We start from the raw sequence: 19,191 nt of genomic DNA on the forward strand, positions 1-19,191 counted from the left end.
AAACTTATGATTTAGTATTGCTGTTTTTATATTCAATGTAAAAATTTTTTAAATGTCAAAACAAGATGCACTACATGTATAACACAATAAGCGAATAAACAATCACAGTGATAGAACTACATTTCTCACAATATTTCAATGAATAAAAATATCGGAGAATGCAGTTGCATAAAATTAATGTTGACGGAGCCATTCAATCTTATTCTTTCACATTTCTTTCTGTTGTACATACATAGAATTTAACCTAGAACGTAAATTGAAATCTACTTTTCAGTATCGCTCTGTATAGAACGAGCTTGAACTCGCTCATACCAATCATTTCATACAGAGATTTGATCGATAAGAAGCTCTATCGTAACTTTTAATTTAATTTTTTCTTTTCCGTTTACCGGCATATAAAATGTTATAACTTTAACATATAAGACTTTAACTTATAGACTAAAAGTATAAACAATAATTTTTCTTCCTACTTCTAGTTGTAGAAAATACTTTTGCAACTGAAAATTATATCCACGTGATACCTTATAATAATCCCTAAAAATATCTGATGTAGTTAAAAATATTTCGCGGAATATTAATTGCACATATTTCAAGGATAAATCTGCATATTTAAGAATTGAGAATATTGTTTCATAAATTATTATATATATAGATTTATATTTTGATACACACATATGAATATTTTAGAAACGTTACGATAAACACATTTTCTGAAGAACCATTACGAAACCACGTTCTTGCAATACGAAATATCACGCGCAAGCTGCTGCAGCTCGTTACGAGTACGTCACAACTAATTAACGCTGCAAACGCAACAAGTTCCTCTTTCCGTTTTCACCCTTACTTCGGTTCTCATAAATTCGTGGTTGTAATCGGTTCTTCGGGAGATGCAAAAGCACAAAATTGCTCTCTAAAATGAGCAGCAAATTGTGACATCAAAATTGAGTTTAAGCTCCGGGTTAATATATCATTATCGGCGCCATCGAGATCAGTTCTTCGAGAACAAAAGGCAGCCCTCTTTAGCATGACAACAGACATACTCGTTAGTGCACGTATGCAAAATATATTCTAAGACTTGGATATAGTTCACAGATTGTGCGAAAAAATTATTTTACGTAGATGGGAATATAATTTGTTCTTAAATCTAGAGCGCTATGTTAATGTTGAGAGTAAAAAATTCTTAAATTTTCGTTTGAAAGTTTTTAAAGAGAAAAGAGTAAAATTTTTTTTTAGTAAAGAATTCAATACGATAACTGCAAATTCGTATCGATTTTGTTGCCTCAGCTACTTCGAGGCCAAACTATGAACTAGAACGATAATTATATAATTTTACTAACTACATATATATATATATACATATATATATATATATATATATACTTTTACTTTTCTTCGTTTAAATGAACAGACACCATATAATATCAAAATTCAGGCCAGTTGCAACATGAAAAGACAGTTTTTTCTATCATACGTTCGTACGAACTTTTTTTTCAGCGCTTAAATGAGCATAACATTGTCCGCAAACAATGCCCACGGTTTATGTAAGCTACACTCTGCAAAACGACGCGTATCCGATACCTGCACACCCTCAACGCGGTTGTACTCGGCCCTTAATTTATGGCGGCTTAATGCCAAACAAATAAACTCGCTCGCGTCGCAAATTTACTTCCGGCTTGCGCGGCAGTCATGGTCACTGCCGGGATAAACATCCCCTTTTATTAGTTCTCGTGCCCACAATCGAGGAACCGAAAGCGAGGGGGATGAAGTTGTTACCTATCCCTCCGCGTTTGTGGAGTACACAAAGAGAGAGAAAGAGAGGAAGGGATAAGCGCGTTTCGCTTTTCCCTTTTTGCCGGACGCTTTTTGTTGCGCGCGCCACTCGAAGGATTTATTGGTGCTGGGTTACCTGTCGACCCTCTCTCTTCCTCTCGTGATAACCGCGCCCGTAACTCCGGTAAGTTTCGGATTATTTCCCTTTTTTTTGCGCGACTCACGGTGTCGCTTTAAGGGGTTAGGCCACTGTAGAGCGCCCAAAAAAGGCCTATTTTTGATAATTTTTTACTATAAAACAAAAACAGTGATAGAAAATCCTTTTTAAGTACTTAATCTTACATACTTCGAAATATATAAAAAAATTTTTTTGCATTTTTTTTTTACAAAATGGCGGTGACAGAGCTCTGCAACGATGACCACTCGTTTCGGACAGTGCCTTACGGGCGACCTACTAGCTGCTCCAATTTTTGCTGTAGAACAAAAAACCAAATTTTTTTTAATTCTTTATATCATTAGCTAGCGAACTACGTACGGAAATTAAAAAATAATTGTTTTTGTAAAAATGACACAAGTTTGAAGAAAAAGTTTCATTTTTTGACGAAAAATTTTGCACAAAATTGTTTGTAAAAAAAAAAGTTTACAACGGAACGTAAAATCCGTACGTAGTTCGCTGACAAATGTATCTTAGAAGCTACAGTTTAAATTTGAAGTAAATCGGTCAAGATTTTTAAACCCGCCCGACAGATAAGGATTTGAAATATTCTGCACGCCAGATTTCGATCATGTGCGATACGCGAGAATTGCAATTATATTATGAAGATCGACATTGCCAATGATAAATCGCGAGCGAAATAGGCTGCATGTCATTAACCCAATTCTTTTTTGTTCCTCTTTTGGAGGTTTTTTTTCTCTTGTTGCAACAAGCCGGAATATTAAAAGACGCCCTAGGAGGACGCGAGACGGTATCTGAAGACGGCTCGCTTCTTCCTTTCTGCCATTCTCTTTTTGAACGGCGCACTGAGACTGGGCAAGCTTCCAGGAGCCTGTTGGACTGAGTTTTGGAAGTTTTACTCACCAGTGGAGACGCGAGAAATGATGGTATTGAGGCTGCGGGAAATGTCGAGGTCCAAAATCAATGGGGCTTCTTACGGTCAGCTGGTGGTTCTGGTAATCGGTATAATCTGAAAATATCAATTTTTTTAATATTAAATGTTAATTATTAATATTTTTGTAATATTGTTAAAAGATCATGCAGTTGATTGAAATCGTATAATAAAAAATAATATATGTTGCATTATGTATGTTTAATTTATCTCATTAAATATACAAATATACTATTCACATTTTGAAATATTATGACGTTATATATTTTATTTATATTAACTTCAAAAATAGTGCATTCGCTTTTTTGAGTGTGTCGAATATAAATTGAAGCATGAAGAATGCACGAAATCCAAAATAACTCGCTTGAAATGTAACTTATACCACGGTAACCTATATGAAACGCTAAATTTACAAAGAAATTCAATGATGCACATTTCCAATTCGCCGATCAAACCAAGAAATGTATTATGTGCTTCAATACTCGGTCACATACTTATCTACCATTTTCTGCAACGAAGATTTTTTTATAATTAAGTACTAGTTTAAAAAAATAAAGGTAGCAATTTTTAAAATTACAGTAGAAATAGTGAGTAACAAAATTTTCTCAAGGAACTGGTAATATGTATATAATTTACCAGATTTCTTAGCATCATATTCCATCAACAAACAGAGCAAATTAAGATTTAATTAAATGTCTCTCCTCATATAATTTTACTATATAGTTGAAATAAAATTGTCAAGCAATTTAAAATATTAAATCGTTAGTAATATAGTAACGTATTATTTAATAACTTTATGATGCAATAATGTAATAATTTTATAATTGTAATATTATTTTTTTAAATATATTTAAAATATCATATAATATTTAGCATGCACATATATGTATATACGTATAAATAAACATTCAACATGAATTATTGTGTAAGATAAGTTACAGTTATTTATATGATGATATTTAAAGTTATATGAGTAACTTTTTTGTCATTTAATAAATCTTTTTCTAAAATAACATGTACTTAATTATAATCTTATAAAACTTTTTATTAATATTTTATTAAACAATTATTTTTCGAATATCTCTTTGTCCAAAAAATAAATCACTAATAATATTGTGTATTTAAGGAAACTCGCCAAAAAATTAAAACAATAAAACTTTTTATGTATCTTTCTTTCCATTTGCCAGAAGCGACACAACAAAGACATTAGCTGAATAATTTGCGACAGTATATAAACTTTATCTTTATGACGGTTCTTTGTAATTCACTACCAATTAATGCACCATCGCTAGTAAGAATCTCCAGAGTCGTACGTAAACTAAAATATGTCTAAACTAAAATTGTGTAGTACCATTAGATCTTATCATCATTAAAATATTACCGCGAGATATTGCGTAACAGTTTAAGTCTGATCATAGCCACATGCACTAGTAAGTCAATAATAGGGAGATTTCTACAAAATTATTTGCTAATAATAAAAATATTTGCGCAGATTGGATTAAATTATTTCTTTTAATTTGAAAAGAAAGGGCTATAATCTTAATTTTGATCATCATTCTTGAAGGATGCCTCCAAAATATTTTATATTTTTGAACGCACTGGCGGAGTCAGTCCATTAAAATGAAATGATCCTCCGTGCAAAAATATAAAACATTTTGAAAAACATGTGTCGTAACCCAACGTTATGAGATCTAAATGGAAACTCTCTAAAATTTTGAAAACTTTAATTATCGCAACATTAATGATCGCATCATTAATGATTAAAACTTGTCAGAAAGTGGAACTGCGTCTTTAAAAATATCAAAATACATTAATAAAATTGTCTTCCAAGAGATAATAAAAAATATTTGAACAACACGTTACATAATATAAAGTATAGGAGCAGTCGCTTCTATAAGATTAGGGAAAAACTAATTATCGCCGCGAATGATTAAAACATGAAAAAATGAAAAAGCGTGTTTAAAAATATATATAAATATATTAATAAAATAGTTCTCCGTTCGAAAATAAAAAATACTGAAAAAAGACGTATTGTAACCTAACGTTGTGTTATCTAAATAAGGACTCTAAAATTTTGAAAAAATTAATTATTGCCATTTATTAAAACTTATTAAACAAAGAGCGCAAAAATATATAGAATCATTAATGCCACATGTAATGCCATTTTTCAAAGCGCTCTCTATAAAAATCAATCAAAATAATCTGACTAGATTATGAAACTAAACTACAAGCAATATATGCATTATCAGAAATGTATTATGAATTATGATTTAAAGGAAGAGAGTGGACTATTGATAAATAGAACTCTTGAAATGGGATTTATGTCATGCGATTAATAAAATTTCCGATGCGACCTGGAAATCAATCACTAATACAATTAAAAATTTCACTTTCCATACTATTGGTAATTAATCGAGTTCCATACCATCGAAAATCAATATCTGTCATCCATGTCAAGACTCAAGACCTAATATCACGTATAATCAATACTATTCTATACTATCAAAAATGAATGGCTTGAAATTTTATTTCGAAATGGTCCTCAGTTTGATAATAAAAAAATATTGCAAAATGACATGTTAACACCTAACATAATAATTTGTACATTGGGTTCTAAAATTTGAAAAATTAATTATTGCTATAAAAGACTGACACTAATTAAAAAATAAAAGAGCAGGCTTCAAAATATGGGAAAATATCCTCGAAATGGTCCTTAGTTTGATAATAAAAAAATATTGCAGAATGACACGTTACATTACCTAACATAATGATTCGTACATTGGGTCCTAAAGGTATCCCGACGCGATAGAATTTGGGCAAATTAAAATTATGTATATAATAGAAATTCAAGAATTAAAGTTATGTACATAATTGAAATTCGGCGAATTAAAATTATGTGCACTCGCGGACAAAAAGTTTGTTTAGCGCGCACTTCGCAGGCGCTTGTATTATCTAGTTATTTTTAAAATTTAAAAAGATAATTACGAAAATATTAATAAATATTAATGTTTGCTATTAATGTTAATTATTTCTCTTATATAAAATCTTGTTATAAAATTGTAGAACTCAAAGCTGTTTCGAATAATAATAAATTTATATAGAATCTATAGAAAAAAAGACCAAGAAAAAAGATGGAAGTCATAAATAAGAGTCGATAAAATTCATTTCCTTACGCTGTGCGCAATAGCATAGCATAACTATTCCACTCAGAGGTGACGACGTGAACAGAAAGTATATAGTAATTTGAATTCCTTCACGTTCTTTCTCTCTATGTGAAATGCCTTCGAAGCGCGCGCAAAACGCGAATTCGCACAGTTTTGATTCTTGTGATTGACAGATCAATTTTACTTTAAAAAATTCTTTGCTTCTAATAAGAAATTTCTGAGAATCGAATCATATATGTTACATACGTTGCGGACAGTGTCCGTCAATCTTTGCGAATAATCGAAACCGTGTCATGGGAATAGAATTGTTACTACCTTGTGACAGCTTGCAGATATATCTGGAATAAGGATTGATTGTGTGTCGCAAAATTTAGAGCGAAAATTGTATATAAAAGCGAATATGTTTACGTAATTATTTCAAATAGCTCACATTATTTTGACGCCAAATAATGTGCATTTGCTATTTGGGAAATAACTCTATATAATCTAATAAAAGATGCAAAAATTCTTACGTAAGACTGTACTATAATAAATCCGAGATATTGAAAAGCTTTAATTTTAAATAATTGGTAATATTAAAAGAGAGCTTCATCCTCTCTGATTTTGCCGAAATTTTACAATATTGCTTGTATTTTTGTATACGTAAAACACAAATCTGTAAATTATAAAATTGTCATTTTCAAGTAGGAAAAAAGTTGCAGTGGTTTCCCTCGTAGGGGGTTAGATTTTAATTTATATATTTGCATTTTACGCACAAAGATACACAATATTGTAAACGTGATATATGGTGTTTATTTTGTTATCTAGTCAATATTAAGGCGTATACATTTTTCCTATCGCTTATCAATAAATAATGAAAGAAATTATTATCAATAAACAATGAAATAAAAAATAATTCAACTCACATTCCAGCTTCATATTTTCTGTAGATAGAAAACATCTACGTCGGGAACTGTCCTCATAGAAGAAAGAAACTTCCACTCGCGTTATTTTTTTCGTTCGCGACGCGCGGCGACGCCGGGTTTTAACTATCACATTTTCGATGTGTTTCGTTAAAACGCGAGAATCGCGAGAGCTTATTCGCGCGCGAATGAAACCGATGCTCTATTTTTGCGTCGCCGCTTTTTTCAAGGCCCATTTATCGGAGGGCCTTATCGAACGACGAGGACGACTTCCCCGCAACGCACTTGGGAGTCATCGATATTCAAGAATTGATGAGCATTGCATTTCACCATGTTGTATATTTCATTGAATATTTAACTACGAAGAAATCGCAGAGATCACATAAAAGCTTTACTGATTATTTTTATTGTTGAGCGCGAATTAAAATAGGCTTAATATAATTGTGCAAGGATATATGTTAAATATTAAATAAATGTCATGATGTTGCCAGTATAAATACTATTATGTTTTATAGTTCACTGAATATTCAACGACAAAGAAATTGGAGATCGCGCAGCAGCTTTGCTGATTATTTCTTGTCGAGCGCGTATTAAAATAATATAGTTGTCCAAGGATGTGTGTTAAACATAAATGAATGTTATGTATTGTCGGTATAAATTATTGTCAGAAATTGAGCACATTTCATTATGTTTTATATTTCACTGAATTTTCAACAACAAAGAAATCGTGAATATTACGCAGAAGCTTCGACAATTATTTATTGTCAAGCGCGTATTCAAATAAGCCTAATATAATAACTGTGCAAGAGTATGTTAAACAGAAAATGAACATGATAAATTGCCGATATAAATATTACTATTTTTTTCATTTTTTTTCAAGATTCGCAATCTTATATTATTTGCAATACACATCTCTCATACATGACTTTTACAAAATTATTACCCAAAATTTAAATAAACATTAATGAGACTCACCGATACGATGCGTAGCAGCGGAGTTGTAAACTGTAAAATATAAATACATAGAAATTATATACTTGTTATATGTAGAATATTTAATTTTGCTTAAGTAAAGAATTAATAAATAAATAACAGTATATATAATAAAGATTAATAACAGTATACATAATATATATACATATATATATATATATATATATGTATATAATAGTACATATTTATTTTAATACTACCTATAAATAAATCATTTATTTGAAACAAATAAATATTGATGTTTTTAAAAAGATTTTCTTATATCAAATGAATATATATTTTTTACATCAAATCAATATTATTAGTTTCAAATAAATAATTTATTTGGCAGTATTAAAATGAATATTTTTTTCAGTGTAATAAGAAAATAAATAATAAATTAATTATTTACCATATAGTTGCTCCGCCGTTACCTGATGCCACCTCAGGCCTCCTTCCTTCCTCTCATCTTTTCTCCTTGTTCCCCTGTAAAAATAAAATAAGAAAATATTATATATATATATATATATATATATATATATATAATACTCTACGTAAAATAATGCACAAAATGTATCATGTATCAAATATGAATAGGTTTAATTCAAAATTTAATTAATTAAATAAATAATATATATATATATATATATATATTATTTACCACATAGTTGTTCTGCAGTTGCCCGATGCCACCCTGGGCCTCGTCCTTGTAGAAGTTTCGAAACACTTGTACTCGCGTTACATTTTTTGCGCGCGTGCGCGTTTGCAACATCCGGGTCATTAATTATTCACATTTTCGCGTTTCGGTAAAAAATTCGAGTTTCACGAAAGGTTAATTGTGCGCGAATGAGACCGATGCTCCGTGTTTTATTATCGAACGACGACGACGACTTCCTCGCGACGCACTCAGGAATCGCAGCCCTTTGAGATCGAGCAAGTCCGAAATTCGCGCGCGCAAACTTTCGGCGGCTCGAGTCGGAGCTATCGAGAGAACGAATTTCGAGATTCGAGATTCACGAGGACGATCTCGTGCTTGCCATCGCGATCACGATGTCAGTACGTGCCACACGATCGGATTGATGTGATAATTAACGACGCAAAGATATTAATTAATATACTTTCACGGACAAGTAATAAACCCGAACGAGCGCGACTAATTAAAAGGTGAAAGTGAATAATGAGAAAGCACCAGAGGGCAGCACCATTCTAGGTTGTGTTCGAAAATATGTTCATCTAAAGTCTAGCGCTCGATTGACCAATCAAGGATGAAGAGATCCTCGGGCTCCGATTGGTCGATCAGATTTTGCACTTTGACGGACAGATTTCTGAATACATTCTGAAGTTTCTTTTGACGTAATGTGGCGCCGTTTATGAATCGTTTATTTGTGATCAAATTATTTTATTTATCGAATTGAAGTTGGAACTGTTTTTACAAAAATAATTCTACTGCCAGTGAATTATATACACGATTAAATAATTCCAATTCTCAAAAGTGAATGCAATGGCACAGCTGCAAGGGATTTAACAAAAAAATGTTTACATGGTTGTTTTGAACCTAACCTATCAAAACAACTTTATAAGTTGAAAATTCACTATATAAATTATTTATTATAAATTATTTATTATAAAATTTGTGCTCTGGATTAAAAACAAAAAAAAAGGAGAGAAATGGAAAGAAATATCAGCAAAATACTTGATGTATCTTGGAGATTCGGAGGTGAGATTTTTTGTTATAAAGGTTAAGATAAAAAATATCAATATTTATCATTTTTTCTTAAGAACTCGTATTATTTTCACATTAAATTTTAAATTAAATATACTGCACTAAAAAAAATACTCAATCTCTATTAAACGTTTTATTGAATTACTATTTCCTTTCTTATTTATTATATTACAAAAATTATATATATATACAATGAGTATTAACACTGACACAATGCATTGTAAAACTTATTACATTTGATTAATGTTATCAATATTTTACAGAAATTATACAGAAGTTAACAAACTAATAATGAATAATAATATAGTTTGCTACATATTAATTATAAATGTTCTTTTTTCATTTTCTTATTTTTGAACAGTGATTTTGACAATCATAGTAGTGATATTAAACAATACTCTAGTGATATTAAAGATTGATGAATAATAATAATGTTATTGTTTCTTTATAGTTACCGCAGCAAGTAGTGATTCCGACAATGTTGCAAAGTCATTTCTACAACTTAAATTACGTCTTGACAATGATGGTAAAATCAAGAATGTATTTACTGAGATGACAATTGGACAATTTTATAAATTTCTACATGATTTAGAAAAGGCAAAATGTAATCTTGATTTATTACTGTAAGCAAATATATATTTGTTACAATAATGTTAACTATTTTGCTGAAGGATATATTATTTATAAACTTACAAGTAAAGTTGTATTTATAAAAATCTTTTTTAATGTTCTTTTTGTGATTTGTTATGTAAAATAAAAATATTTACTATTTTGAAAGTAAAAATTAATTTATTTCTGACAAAAGATAATAATACTTTAATAAAAAATAAAATTTTTAAGTAACATTTTTTAAATAATATTCATAAATATCGATATAATATCATATTAATAGTAATTAACTCGAAATTTTTATATATAATGTAACTTGATCTAATCGATCAAAACTACTTTATTAAAAATATAGTCATTATATCATGTAAGAAATTTTATATATTGTATCTGGATCTTCTAACTATTTATTTATTAGAATATCTTTTATTAATTTGAATATAATTTTTTTTTATATTATCGATATTTTATATCTCACAAATAGAATATAATTTTCTTTAAAAAAAAAAATATTCTAAATAGATTCTATTATATTTCGTGTAACTTATATATATATATATATATATATATATATATATATATATATATATATATATTCTTTTAAGAACCAGTGAAATAAATGAGAGGAACTTAACAAAAGAAGATTGGATAATTTCACAGCCTAGGTCGTTTATCACCATTTAATTTATTAATAAATCTTCAAAAAATTTTTCTTTGAAATGTGATAAAATAGAGTTAGAAAGAATTATGGATCGTTATAACAATATATAAATAATAATTATCTAAATATCTAATAATAAGTAATATTGATAACATATTTTATAAGACAGATTATGACTACTATAGATATTTACTACTATAAGTACATTGTAACTATTCTACTAAAAAAGTTAAATAAAATAAAAGCTCATATCATAAGAGATTAGAGATCCTCCCTTTTTTAGAAAAAATATATACAGATTATTTACACTTATGTTGTGAGTTTTGATTAAACTATTCCATACATAATCTTTGTATTATTTTTGTATCACTATCTAGTAATAAAAAAATATACAATTCATTTTTATATTCCATTGAACATAGATAATGGTAATATCTGCCCAAATCTTTTCAAATTGTAGATTTTGTTGTGAAGAATGTATCTGAAAGCAATATAAAATAAATTTTATAATTAAGTGCACAGAAGCATTTATAGATAAAATTATATATATATATATATATATATATATATATAATATATATATAAATAATATAAATATGACAGGTGTTATAAGAGACAGAATGAATGTGTCAATAGCAAGTACAAAAGTGAGAAACTTTATTCATTTTTCAATAATATACATTTATAGTTAACCATATATATTTCCCAGTTTAATAAAATCATGCAGTCACTTCACAATCAAGAGTTTTAAAACGTAATTTAACAATTAAATACTATGCTTTACAACAATAAATATTTTAATATAAAAAAGAAAAAATTTAACATGCATTTTGTTAACTATCAATAAAAATATTTATATCAGACGTTTATATATACAGATATGTAGCATAAAGAACAAAGATTTTCTCTATTACTATAAAATGTAAAACTATTAAAATATAATCCATAAAATATTTATTTTTGATATACTATCTGGAATGACTTTGCAAGCACAGCTTGATTATTTTAAATTGTGTTATATTTTGGATATATCAATGAGACTTTATAAAAAAAGAAAGAGAATAAATATATTGTATCCTGTACAAAAACCATAGCAAAACTAATTGTCAGACAAAGTTCGCCACTTTAATACTGTACTTAAAATACTATTGTTGAATCAATGAAAACGAAAATGTAAAAAGCATATCAAGTGCATTCCAAGTAATAAATATCAATAGGCTATATTTAACAGAAAATATGATATAGTGTGAATATGTTCGATTCTTGCCTAAAATTCTCGCATTTGAACAAACATATGAGAATAGATACTCGTTTGAAAAAATTTTGTTTTGTGAAAAGGTAATATGATAGGATTCACAGTTCTAAAAGTCTTGCGTCTAGGAAGAAGCTGAGTAAATACAGCACCTCTTTGGTTATTAGGCTCTGCTAATGCTAGCACAGGATTTGTTCGTTCAGATGATGAACTCTCGTGTAATTTCAATGTGCCGAGTTGTTGTAAGGACTTGCCTCTTTCTGCTTTTTGCTGGATACATTCTAACACTGGTTGAATAGCACCAAGCAATGGTCGTTTGGATGGTTCTCCACACCAGCATTGTTCCATTAGTGTCCAACATTCCTCATCAAAATGTGACAATCTTTCAGGTCTAAGGCCTAAAATATGTAGACAATGCATTTAACATTTTGTACAACAAGAATATACAATAACACTATATCAATTGAGACCAAAAGAAATAAAATTAAACTCAAATTCTGTCAATCTGTAGTCAAATTAGCCAAAATAAACGAGATAAATTTGTCCCAGTATTTAATTAAATTTAAGATGTAGGAATTCATTTTAATGTATGTTTTTACTTATATTGAATACAATACAAACTCAGTCTTTAGTTAAAGAATTTAAATCTTTTGAATGTGTTTTTTAAAATGTAATATATAGCAGTTTTTTCCATTAGAATCTTTATAAAACTTTAAATGGAATAAACAAGAATAAATCAATCTGTATATATAATAAAACAATTACCTTTCCGCACACTCGTCCATAATTGTTCTTTGTTATGAAATTGCTCAAATGCATATGGCAATCGAACTTTCCCAGCACATATGTACCAAAATAAGATGCCAAAAGCGTAGACATCAACGCTACTGTCGTAATGACCAGACAAAAGTTCTGGTGCCATGTGAATAGGTGTTCCCACGATACTCCCTGACATCATAGCTTCGGTAATACAAAATCCGAGATCCGTTAATTTAGCTCTATTTTCTATATCAAGTAAGACATTCTTCAGTTTGATGTCTCGATGAACTAGACCTTGCGAATGAAGATAGCGTATTCCCTCTAACACGTCTATTGCTATTTGTATACGTTCCAACCATGAAAGACCAGCGTGTATACCGCAATACAAATCACGACTCAATCGATCAGTGACTAAGAGAACCGCAGCACCTAATCCGAATCCTCCGCCGTATGATTGATCTATAACCGATCCACGAAGCTTCACTATCCTTTTGTGATCTGGTATCGATCTGGTATAATAAACTTCCATCGCAAGATCGTTCCAATGTCTCTCGTCTGGTGGAACAACAGATTTTACTGCACAAGGTCCTGGTGCTCCTCCCCAACCTTCGCAAGCAAATACTACACCATACTGTCCTCTACCAATTTCTTTGTTATACTGAGGAATCCCAAAACGAATTGCGTCCATCATTGATGTGGATTCTAATGCAAGTTTGGCTAGTCTGGGCGCGTGGTATTTTCGTATAGCTATCCTCTGCTCCTCGGTTCTTTCTAGTTTCCCTGAGTAATAATTCTCCAGAGATCTTAGAGCAGTTTGAAAAGCATCATGCGATGATTTTAATTTGTCTCTAAACTGTGTAGAAATTGCTCTCGCTAATCGTGCTGCTGATAAGGAATTTAAAATATCAATAGTAACCTTCCTTCTCCAAGCCGCGTTCAGAGTCGGAGTGGGTGTCCATGGTAGCGGTAAGGACTTGAAGAGTTGCCTCAATCTCTCTAAGAATGAATGCACTAAGGATGGTGACGAATTGTGTAATTCTACATTGTATGCTGCAGAAAGTATTTGTTTTAAGGCATCACTAGCTAACAGACCACTGTCGTGTTCATAAGTTTTTTCGAGACTCATCAAGCAACGTTGAAGAGTTCCGATGAAAGTCTCACGAAGACAATTAACTGAGTTTACGAGCTCCTTTGCGACTTTCTCGCCTAAACGACTTAGTACAAATCGCTGAACTTCCGAAGTCGCGACGCGAACAGTAACTGTCCATTCTGTTGTTTGTTCATTATTATCGAAAAGAACAGTTTGATATTGGAAAACATCACTGGTAGATCCTGATATATCGTCTTTCATCTCTTGAATAATACATTGTATTAACTCGGTCAATTCCATTTGCTGCTCATTAACAACCTTCATTAGATTAGCATAAAGTTCATTTTCCTTTTGTTGGGCGTATTGTATTCTTCTAGGAGTGATTTGTATTTTTCGTGCCATGTCAAATGCACTTAAAATAAATTTACGTAGACTAGTTGTATGTATTTCATTCAAATAAGTGCTGGCATTAATCAGATAGCTTTGCAAGCAGCCACATGTAAAATGTAAAACACGGTCTGTCTTTTTGCATGAATCCACTAGATCGCTCGAGTTATTAACGTATTGCTCGCCAACAAGCCACGTTAACTGGTGAACTTCCACAGACTCTTCCATGCCTAGAAATCCTAGATTGCTTAATTGATCTAGCCATCTTAAACCAAGTGAATTCATTTTGTCAATATTAATACTATCATTTTTGGATTCTGTAGAAACACTTGGCACTTCTGTCCGACTTTGTAAACTATGTTGCTCAGACTCGGTCAATTCCGCGTCTGTACCATCCAATGAAATATTTGCTAATGAAGATACGAATAAAATTGGGTTATATGGATAAGTCTCTTTCAAATCTTTCAATTCTTCCAAATTTTCTTCAGTCAATGGTTGCTCTCCAAGAGCATAAAGAAAAATAGGTAAAATCTTGAGTAAACCTTTAGCGAGAATTTTTACCACACCATTATTTGGAACGACGAATATCTGAACACCTTCTTTCAATATTGCTTGATTTAATTTAACTTCCAGCACTGTTGGACAATTGACATCTTCGTCTATTGATTTTGCTAGATCTTCGATGGGAAGTGTGGTCCATGATTGTTCATTGGCCTGTAATGTCTCAACTACTTCATATTCCAAACCTAAAGTGAGACTAACATGATTTGCATGACCATAAGTGATCTTAATCCATCTCCAAGAATCATTAGACAATGGTAAAATATCAGCTGAAAGTAATTTATTAATTAGTGAAGCTTTGGCTTTATTATCTTGGCCAAAAATGACTATCGCTGGAGAATTTTCAAGAATGTGTGTCACTCTATCCAAGCTCAAAGGAGGCAATAATTCCTCAATAATATTTTCTGTAAAAAGCATTATTATTAAGATTAACTATTAATTATCAATTTATTGATTTAAATTTTAAATAAATGCATGATAATTACCTCCAGGAAAAAAATTTTCAAGCTTTATAAGTTCCAATGTACGCTGTGTTTCCTCAAATATATGACGTAGCTGATTCCTATTTCGCTGATATTTTCTGAACTCTTGTGGTAAATTGCTTACCATTTTTCTCACATTACTTTAGTCATTTATGTATTCCACAAAATGCTCATGCCCTGCCAACATTATACAAATATATTAACAATAAAATATTGATAATTAACACAACAATAGAACATATTAACAAAGAAAAAAATAAAATAAAATTTCTAACAAATTTGAAAATATAAATATTGTGACAGTAAAAAGGCTGAATTTAAACTGATATAGCTTCTTCATTTCAAATGAAACAGATTAAATAGCAATAAATTATAAATTTCATCAGCCTCATCAATGATGCAATAGCACATATGTACAAGGATATAAATTTCAAATATAGACAACGTATGTCACAGCTTGAATCATGTCTAAGAATAGTGTTAATAATACGCTCACATAAATTTATGCATAGAAATGTTCGTGTATATTAATTGGAGCAAGAGATTTCTCTCGACAAATAAATTGTCATCGCGGGATTTACTTTAAATGTCATTATCCCGCGATCAGAGCATCGGGATGAGGCTCCAAGGCTCCATTGTTTATAAGCGTGATAGGCGGTGCGTGAGGCAGGTTAATCGCAGAAACGATCACCGAACCCATCGTTTTTTTTGCTCACCAGAATATGATTTTTCGCGATCGCAGCCATATGAATGTACGAGGGGAAGATTGCGGTTCGCGCAGGTCATCCGGGTGCGAGTAATCCAGAAGAGATAGCTCACGCGAGATCGCTGCGTATCGCGTTCCGATGACGAGACGTACATCGACGACCCATGCTGTTGATTTCTGCCGACTGAACTCGAATTATAAATTCAGCTTTGATTTGAGGGGATATGTATTGTCGGCGAGACGCGAATCAATCTCTCGCGAAAAGAAAACACGATGAATAATTGTCGACGCGCGATAAACCGCACGCATTACTTGAGCTTCATGTATGTACGCACACGTTCCCGCTTCCCACGATGCCCCTATCGGGATCCCGGGACTACACTTTTTTTTCTCCATAAGAATTATGGAATATACATATATGTAAGTATATTTATTGGATTATAAAAAATGAGAAATGGAAAAAAACATGGTATCGAGCGATCAGCTGTTTACAAGCAGCTGTCATACAACTAGAATTTGGAATTTAAGTTATGCGCACATTATATATATCATTTCAATTAATGCATATAAAATATATTTCGTAATTCTATAATTTTTAAATAATTTCGCTTGCTTTGAAATTATATAAAAATTGATTTACTACTTGTATAATTTAAATAACTTTTGTGTTTTTAATTTTCAAAATTGAATATTTTTAATCTATTTATTTCATTTGATAAATAATTCCTAATATAAAAAATATTTTTATAATTTTAATTTTATTTGCATTATATGTATATGTATGTCTATTGAGTGATTATTTTGTGGAAAATCTCCAATCATTCATATATATAACTATCAATATTTTCAATATCTATCAATTGAAGGGGGGAAAGGACTGTGCTTAGGGTTGTTTTACTGTATGCTATACTACGAGTTTATCGGGCATTCCAATTGGTTACTGGATAGGGAATTTCTAGATCCTGAAAATGTCCACCAATCAGAATGCGTATGACAAGTTTGTCGTAAGATATGAATATCACCCTTATAAACGGTGTTGATATAACCTCTGTGTGTTGATATAACTTTGCTCCAGTGCTGGTATTTTTCTTGAATTTTCAACGAGTTATCACGCATTTTTGACATCTTTTTGTCGAAAAAGATTTAATAATTGCTACAGTTGTGTTTTCGATTACATAATTTATAAAATGACCTCGGCTTTGGAATCCATGGTGGTCGACGAAAAACAACTTCCTGAAAAGCCGGTCGACAGAGAAAAAGTATATATACATATATATGAATGATAAATACAATAATAACAAACAATAATAAGTATTATATCTAGAAATATCTATTATCGCTTTTTATATTAAATATATGTTACTAGACAACTATGCATAAACATGATATCTGTTTATTTTTAAGACATGTCCACTTTTATTACGAGTATTTTGTAATAATGGACGTCATCATAATATAATGGAATATAGCAGAGGAAATGTTCCTTCAAATGAGCTGCAGATATATACATGGTATATTTATCTATATGATATTAGAGGAACTAACATTCAATCATGTTGTAATTAATTTTATGTTAATTTTTATTATTTAGAGAAATATTATCTCTAATATTATAATTTCTGTTTGAAGGATGGATGCAACTTTGCGAGAAATTACGGGTTTAGTTAAGGAAGTAAATCCAGATGCTCGCAGTAAAGGAACATACTTTGATTTTTCATTGGTGACTCCTGAACTTCGTAATTCTGGTTACCGTATGCGTGAGATTGGAGTTACATGTTCTGGACAGAAAGGTGCAGATGATAACAAGACGCTTGCACAAGCAAGGTAAGTAGCCTTAAGTAGTAAGAAACATTCTTTTTCATATAAATATTTTTTTATAATATGATTACATATATGTGTATTTTTTACAATTTCAGATTTACAATAGGAGATTACTTGGACATATCAATAACTCCACCAAATAGAATGATGCAACCGGCAATAAGACGTGGTGGTCTGCGTCAGTATTAATTATTGTGGTAATTTTAAAGTTTAAAATTATGATAAAGATAAGTTTCTTCTAAGAAATAATTATATGAATGTAATGCTAGAAAGACTTCCAAAACTTTTTTATAAATAACTAAAATAAAGAATTACTTTTTTTATTTCTTCAAATTTTACAGCAGGGCCGACAAGTATCAATATTTTCTGTTTATGAACGATTTTAGTATATGATAAAATGTATTATGTTTGTAAAATGTCAGACATTCATCAATATATATTAATATATATTTATTTATATTTATATATGTTTTATATATATATATATATATATATATATATATATATATAAAATATGTATATATATTTATGTATATTTAGTCACTAAATATACATTCATTTTATATTAAGTGCAGGAAGTATAATTAAAAAGTACAAAGAGTATTTGATACACAAAGCGCAATTTATATGACAAATAAGTTTTGAATAATTTAATCGATCGATTAAGATAAAAAGAAGAAAATTTCTTTGTTTTAATTAATTGAACAATTCGAAATATTTATAATAATGTCAAGAGGAGTTGCAGATTATTGCAAAGTTATAATGCATATATTTATTATTTCGATACTGAAGGAACCATCTTTCGATATTGCGATACTTCGATACATCGATATCTCGATACTGCGAGACTCGAACTCTCGAGTGTCACTCGACCCTCGGTCTTCGCGAAACGCGTCAGGACAGTTTTCAGCCGTATTTGAATTGCTCCATATATTTTTCTGAGATTGTTATCATACAAAAGTGAGTATTGATAAAAAGAACAAGGATTTCCTAATCACGATTAATCAATCAAACAATTCGAAGCATTCCTAATTTCACGAGAAATCGCGGATTATTGCAAAGTTGTTGTAGTTTTGATCGTTTCGATATTTCATGCCATCTTGCGGCGCGTATTGCGAGGCTCTCGAGTGACGTCAGACGTCACGTGATCATCATTCGTGAAACGCGCTCGGCGGTCTCTCAGTTGTGCTCGAATGTTGCGTACATTTTTCTTGATTAATACTGTG

General features: G+C 30.5%; 2 protein-coding genes across 4 annotated transcripts; one reads left to right on the forward strand and one right to left on the reverse strand.

Moving 5' to 3' along the window:
• Positions 1 to 10,912: 10,912 nt before the first annotated feature.
• Ripk5 (receptor interacting protein kinase 5) lies at positions 10,913 to 16,646 on the reverse strand. 3 transcript variants are annotated; one of them, XM_029304759.2, is made up of 5 exons: positions 16,155 to 16,646; positions 15,442 to 15,615; positions 12,925 to 15,360; positions 12,312 to 12,557; positions 10,913 to 11,388 (listed from the first exon to the last, which is right to left on the reverse strand). In XM_029304759.2, the coding sequence occupies exons 2-5, from the start codon at positions 15,563 to 15,565 to the stop codon at positions 11,357 to 11,359; spliced, it is 2,838 nt and encodes a 945-aa protein (XP_029160592.1). In that variant the 5' UTR covers positions 15,566 to 15,615; positions 16,155 to 16,646; the 3' UTR covers positions 10,913 to 11,356. The 3 variants fall into 3 exon arrangements, with proteins under 3 accessions (XP_029160592.1, XP_029160593.1, XP_029160591.1); XM_029304760.2 differs by having other exon boundaries at positions 12,414 to 12,557; positions 16,155 to 16,645; XM_029304758.2 differs by lacking the exon at positions 10,913 to 11,388 and having other exon boundaries at positions 11,718 to 12,557.
• Positions 16,647 to 17,158: 512 nt separating this feature from the next.
• On the forward strand, positions 17,159 to 18,288 carry Bin1 (histone deacetylase complex subunit SAP18). The gene is made up of 4 exons (XM_029304843.2): positions 17,159 to 17,403; positions 17,549 to 17,655; positions 17,774 to 17,968; positions 18,061 to 18,288. The coding sequence occupies exons 1-4, from the start codon at positions 17,332 to 17,334 to the stop codon at positions 18,152 to 18,154; spliced, it is 468 nt and encodes a 155-aa protein (XP_029160676.1). The 5' UTR covers positions 17,159 to 17,331; the 3' UTR covers positions 18,155 to 18,288.
• The last annotated feature ends 903 nt before the right edge of the window (positions 18,289 to 19,191 follow it).

This window comes from Nylanderia fulva, unplaced genomic scaffold (assembly GCF_048542155.1).
Source record: "Nylanderia fulva isolate GAGA-0341 unplaced genomic scaffold, ASM4854215v1 Scaffold13, whole genome shotgun sequence".
Lineage (NCBI taxonomy): Eukaryota > Metazoa > Arthropoda > Insecta > Hymenoptera > Formicidae > Nylanderia > Nylanderia fulva.

Bases quoted from the DNA above. Each gene is read 5' to 3' on its own strand.
- Ripk5 (XM_029304758.2), bottom strand. From the start codon at position 15,565: ATGGTAAGCAATTTACCACAAGAGTTCAGAAAATATCAGCGAAATAGG. The intron at 15,361-15,441 runs GTAATTATCATG...TGCTTTTTACAG, and splicing joins TGAAAATTTTTTTCCTGGAG to AAAATATTATTGAGGAATTA. The intron at 12,558-12,924 runs GTAATTGTTTTA...TACATATTTTAG, and splicing joins ATGGACGAGTGTGCGGAAAG to GCCTTAGACCTGAAAGATTG.
- Bin1 (XM_029304843.2), top strand. From the start codon at position 17,332: ATGACCTCGGCTTTGGAATCCATGGTGGTCGACGAAAAACAACTTCCT. The intron at 17,404-17,548 runs GTATATATACAT...TTTATTTTTAAG, and splicing joins AGCCGGTCGACAGAGAAAAA to ACATGTCCACTTTTATTACG. The intron at 17,656-17,773 runs GTATATTTATCT...TTCTGTTTGAAG, and splicing joins GAGCTGCAGATATATACATG to GATGGATGCAACTTTGCGAG.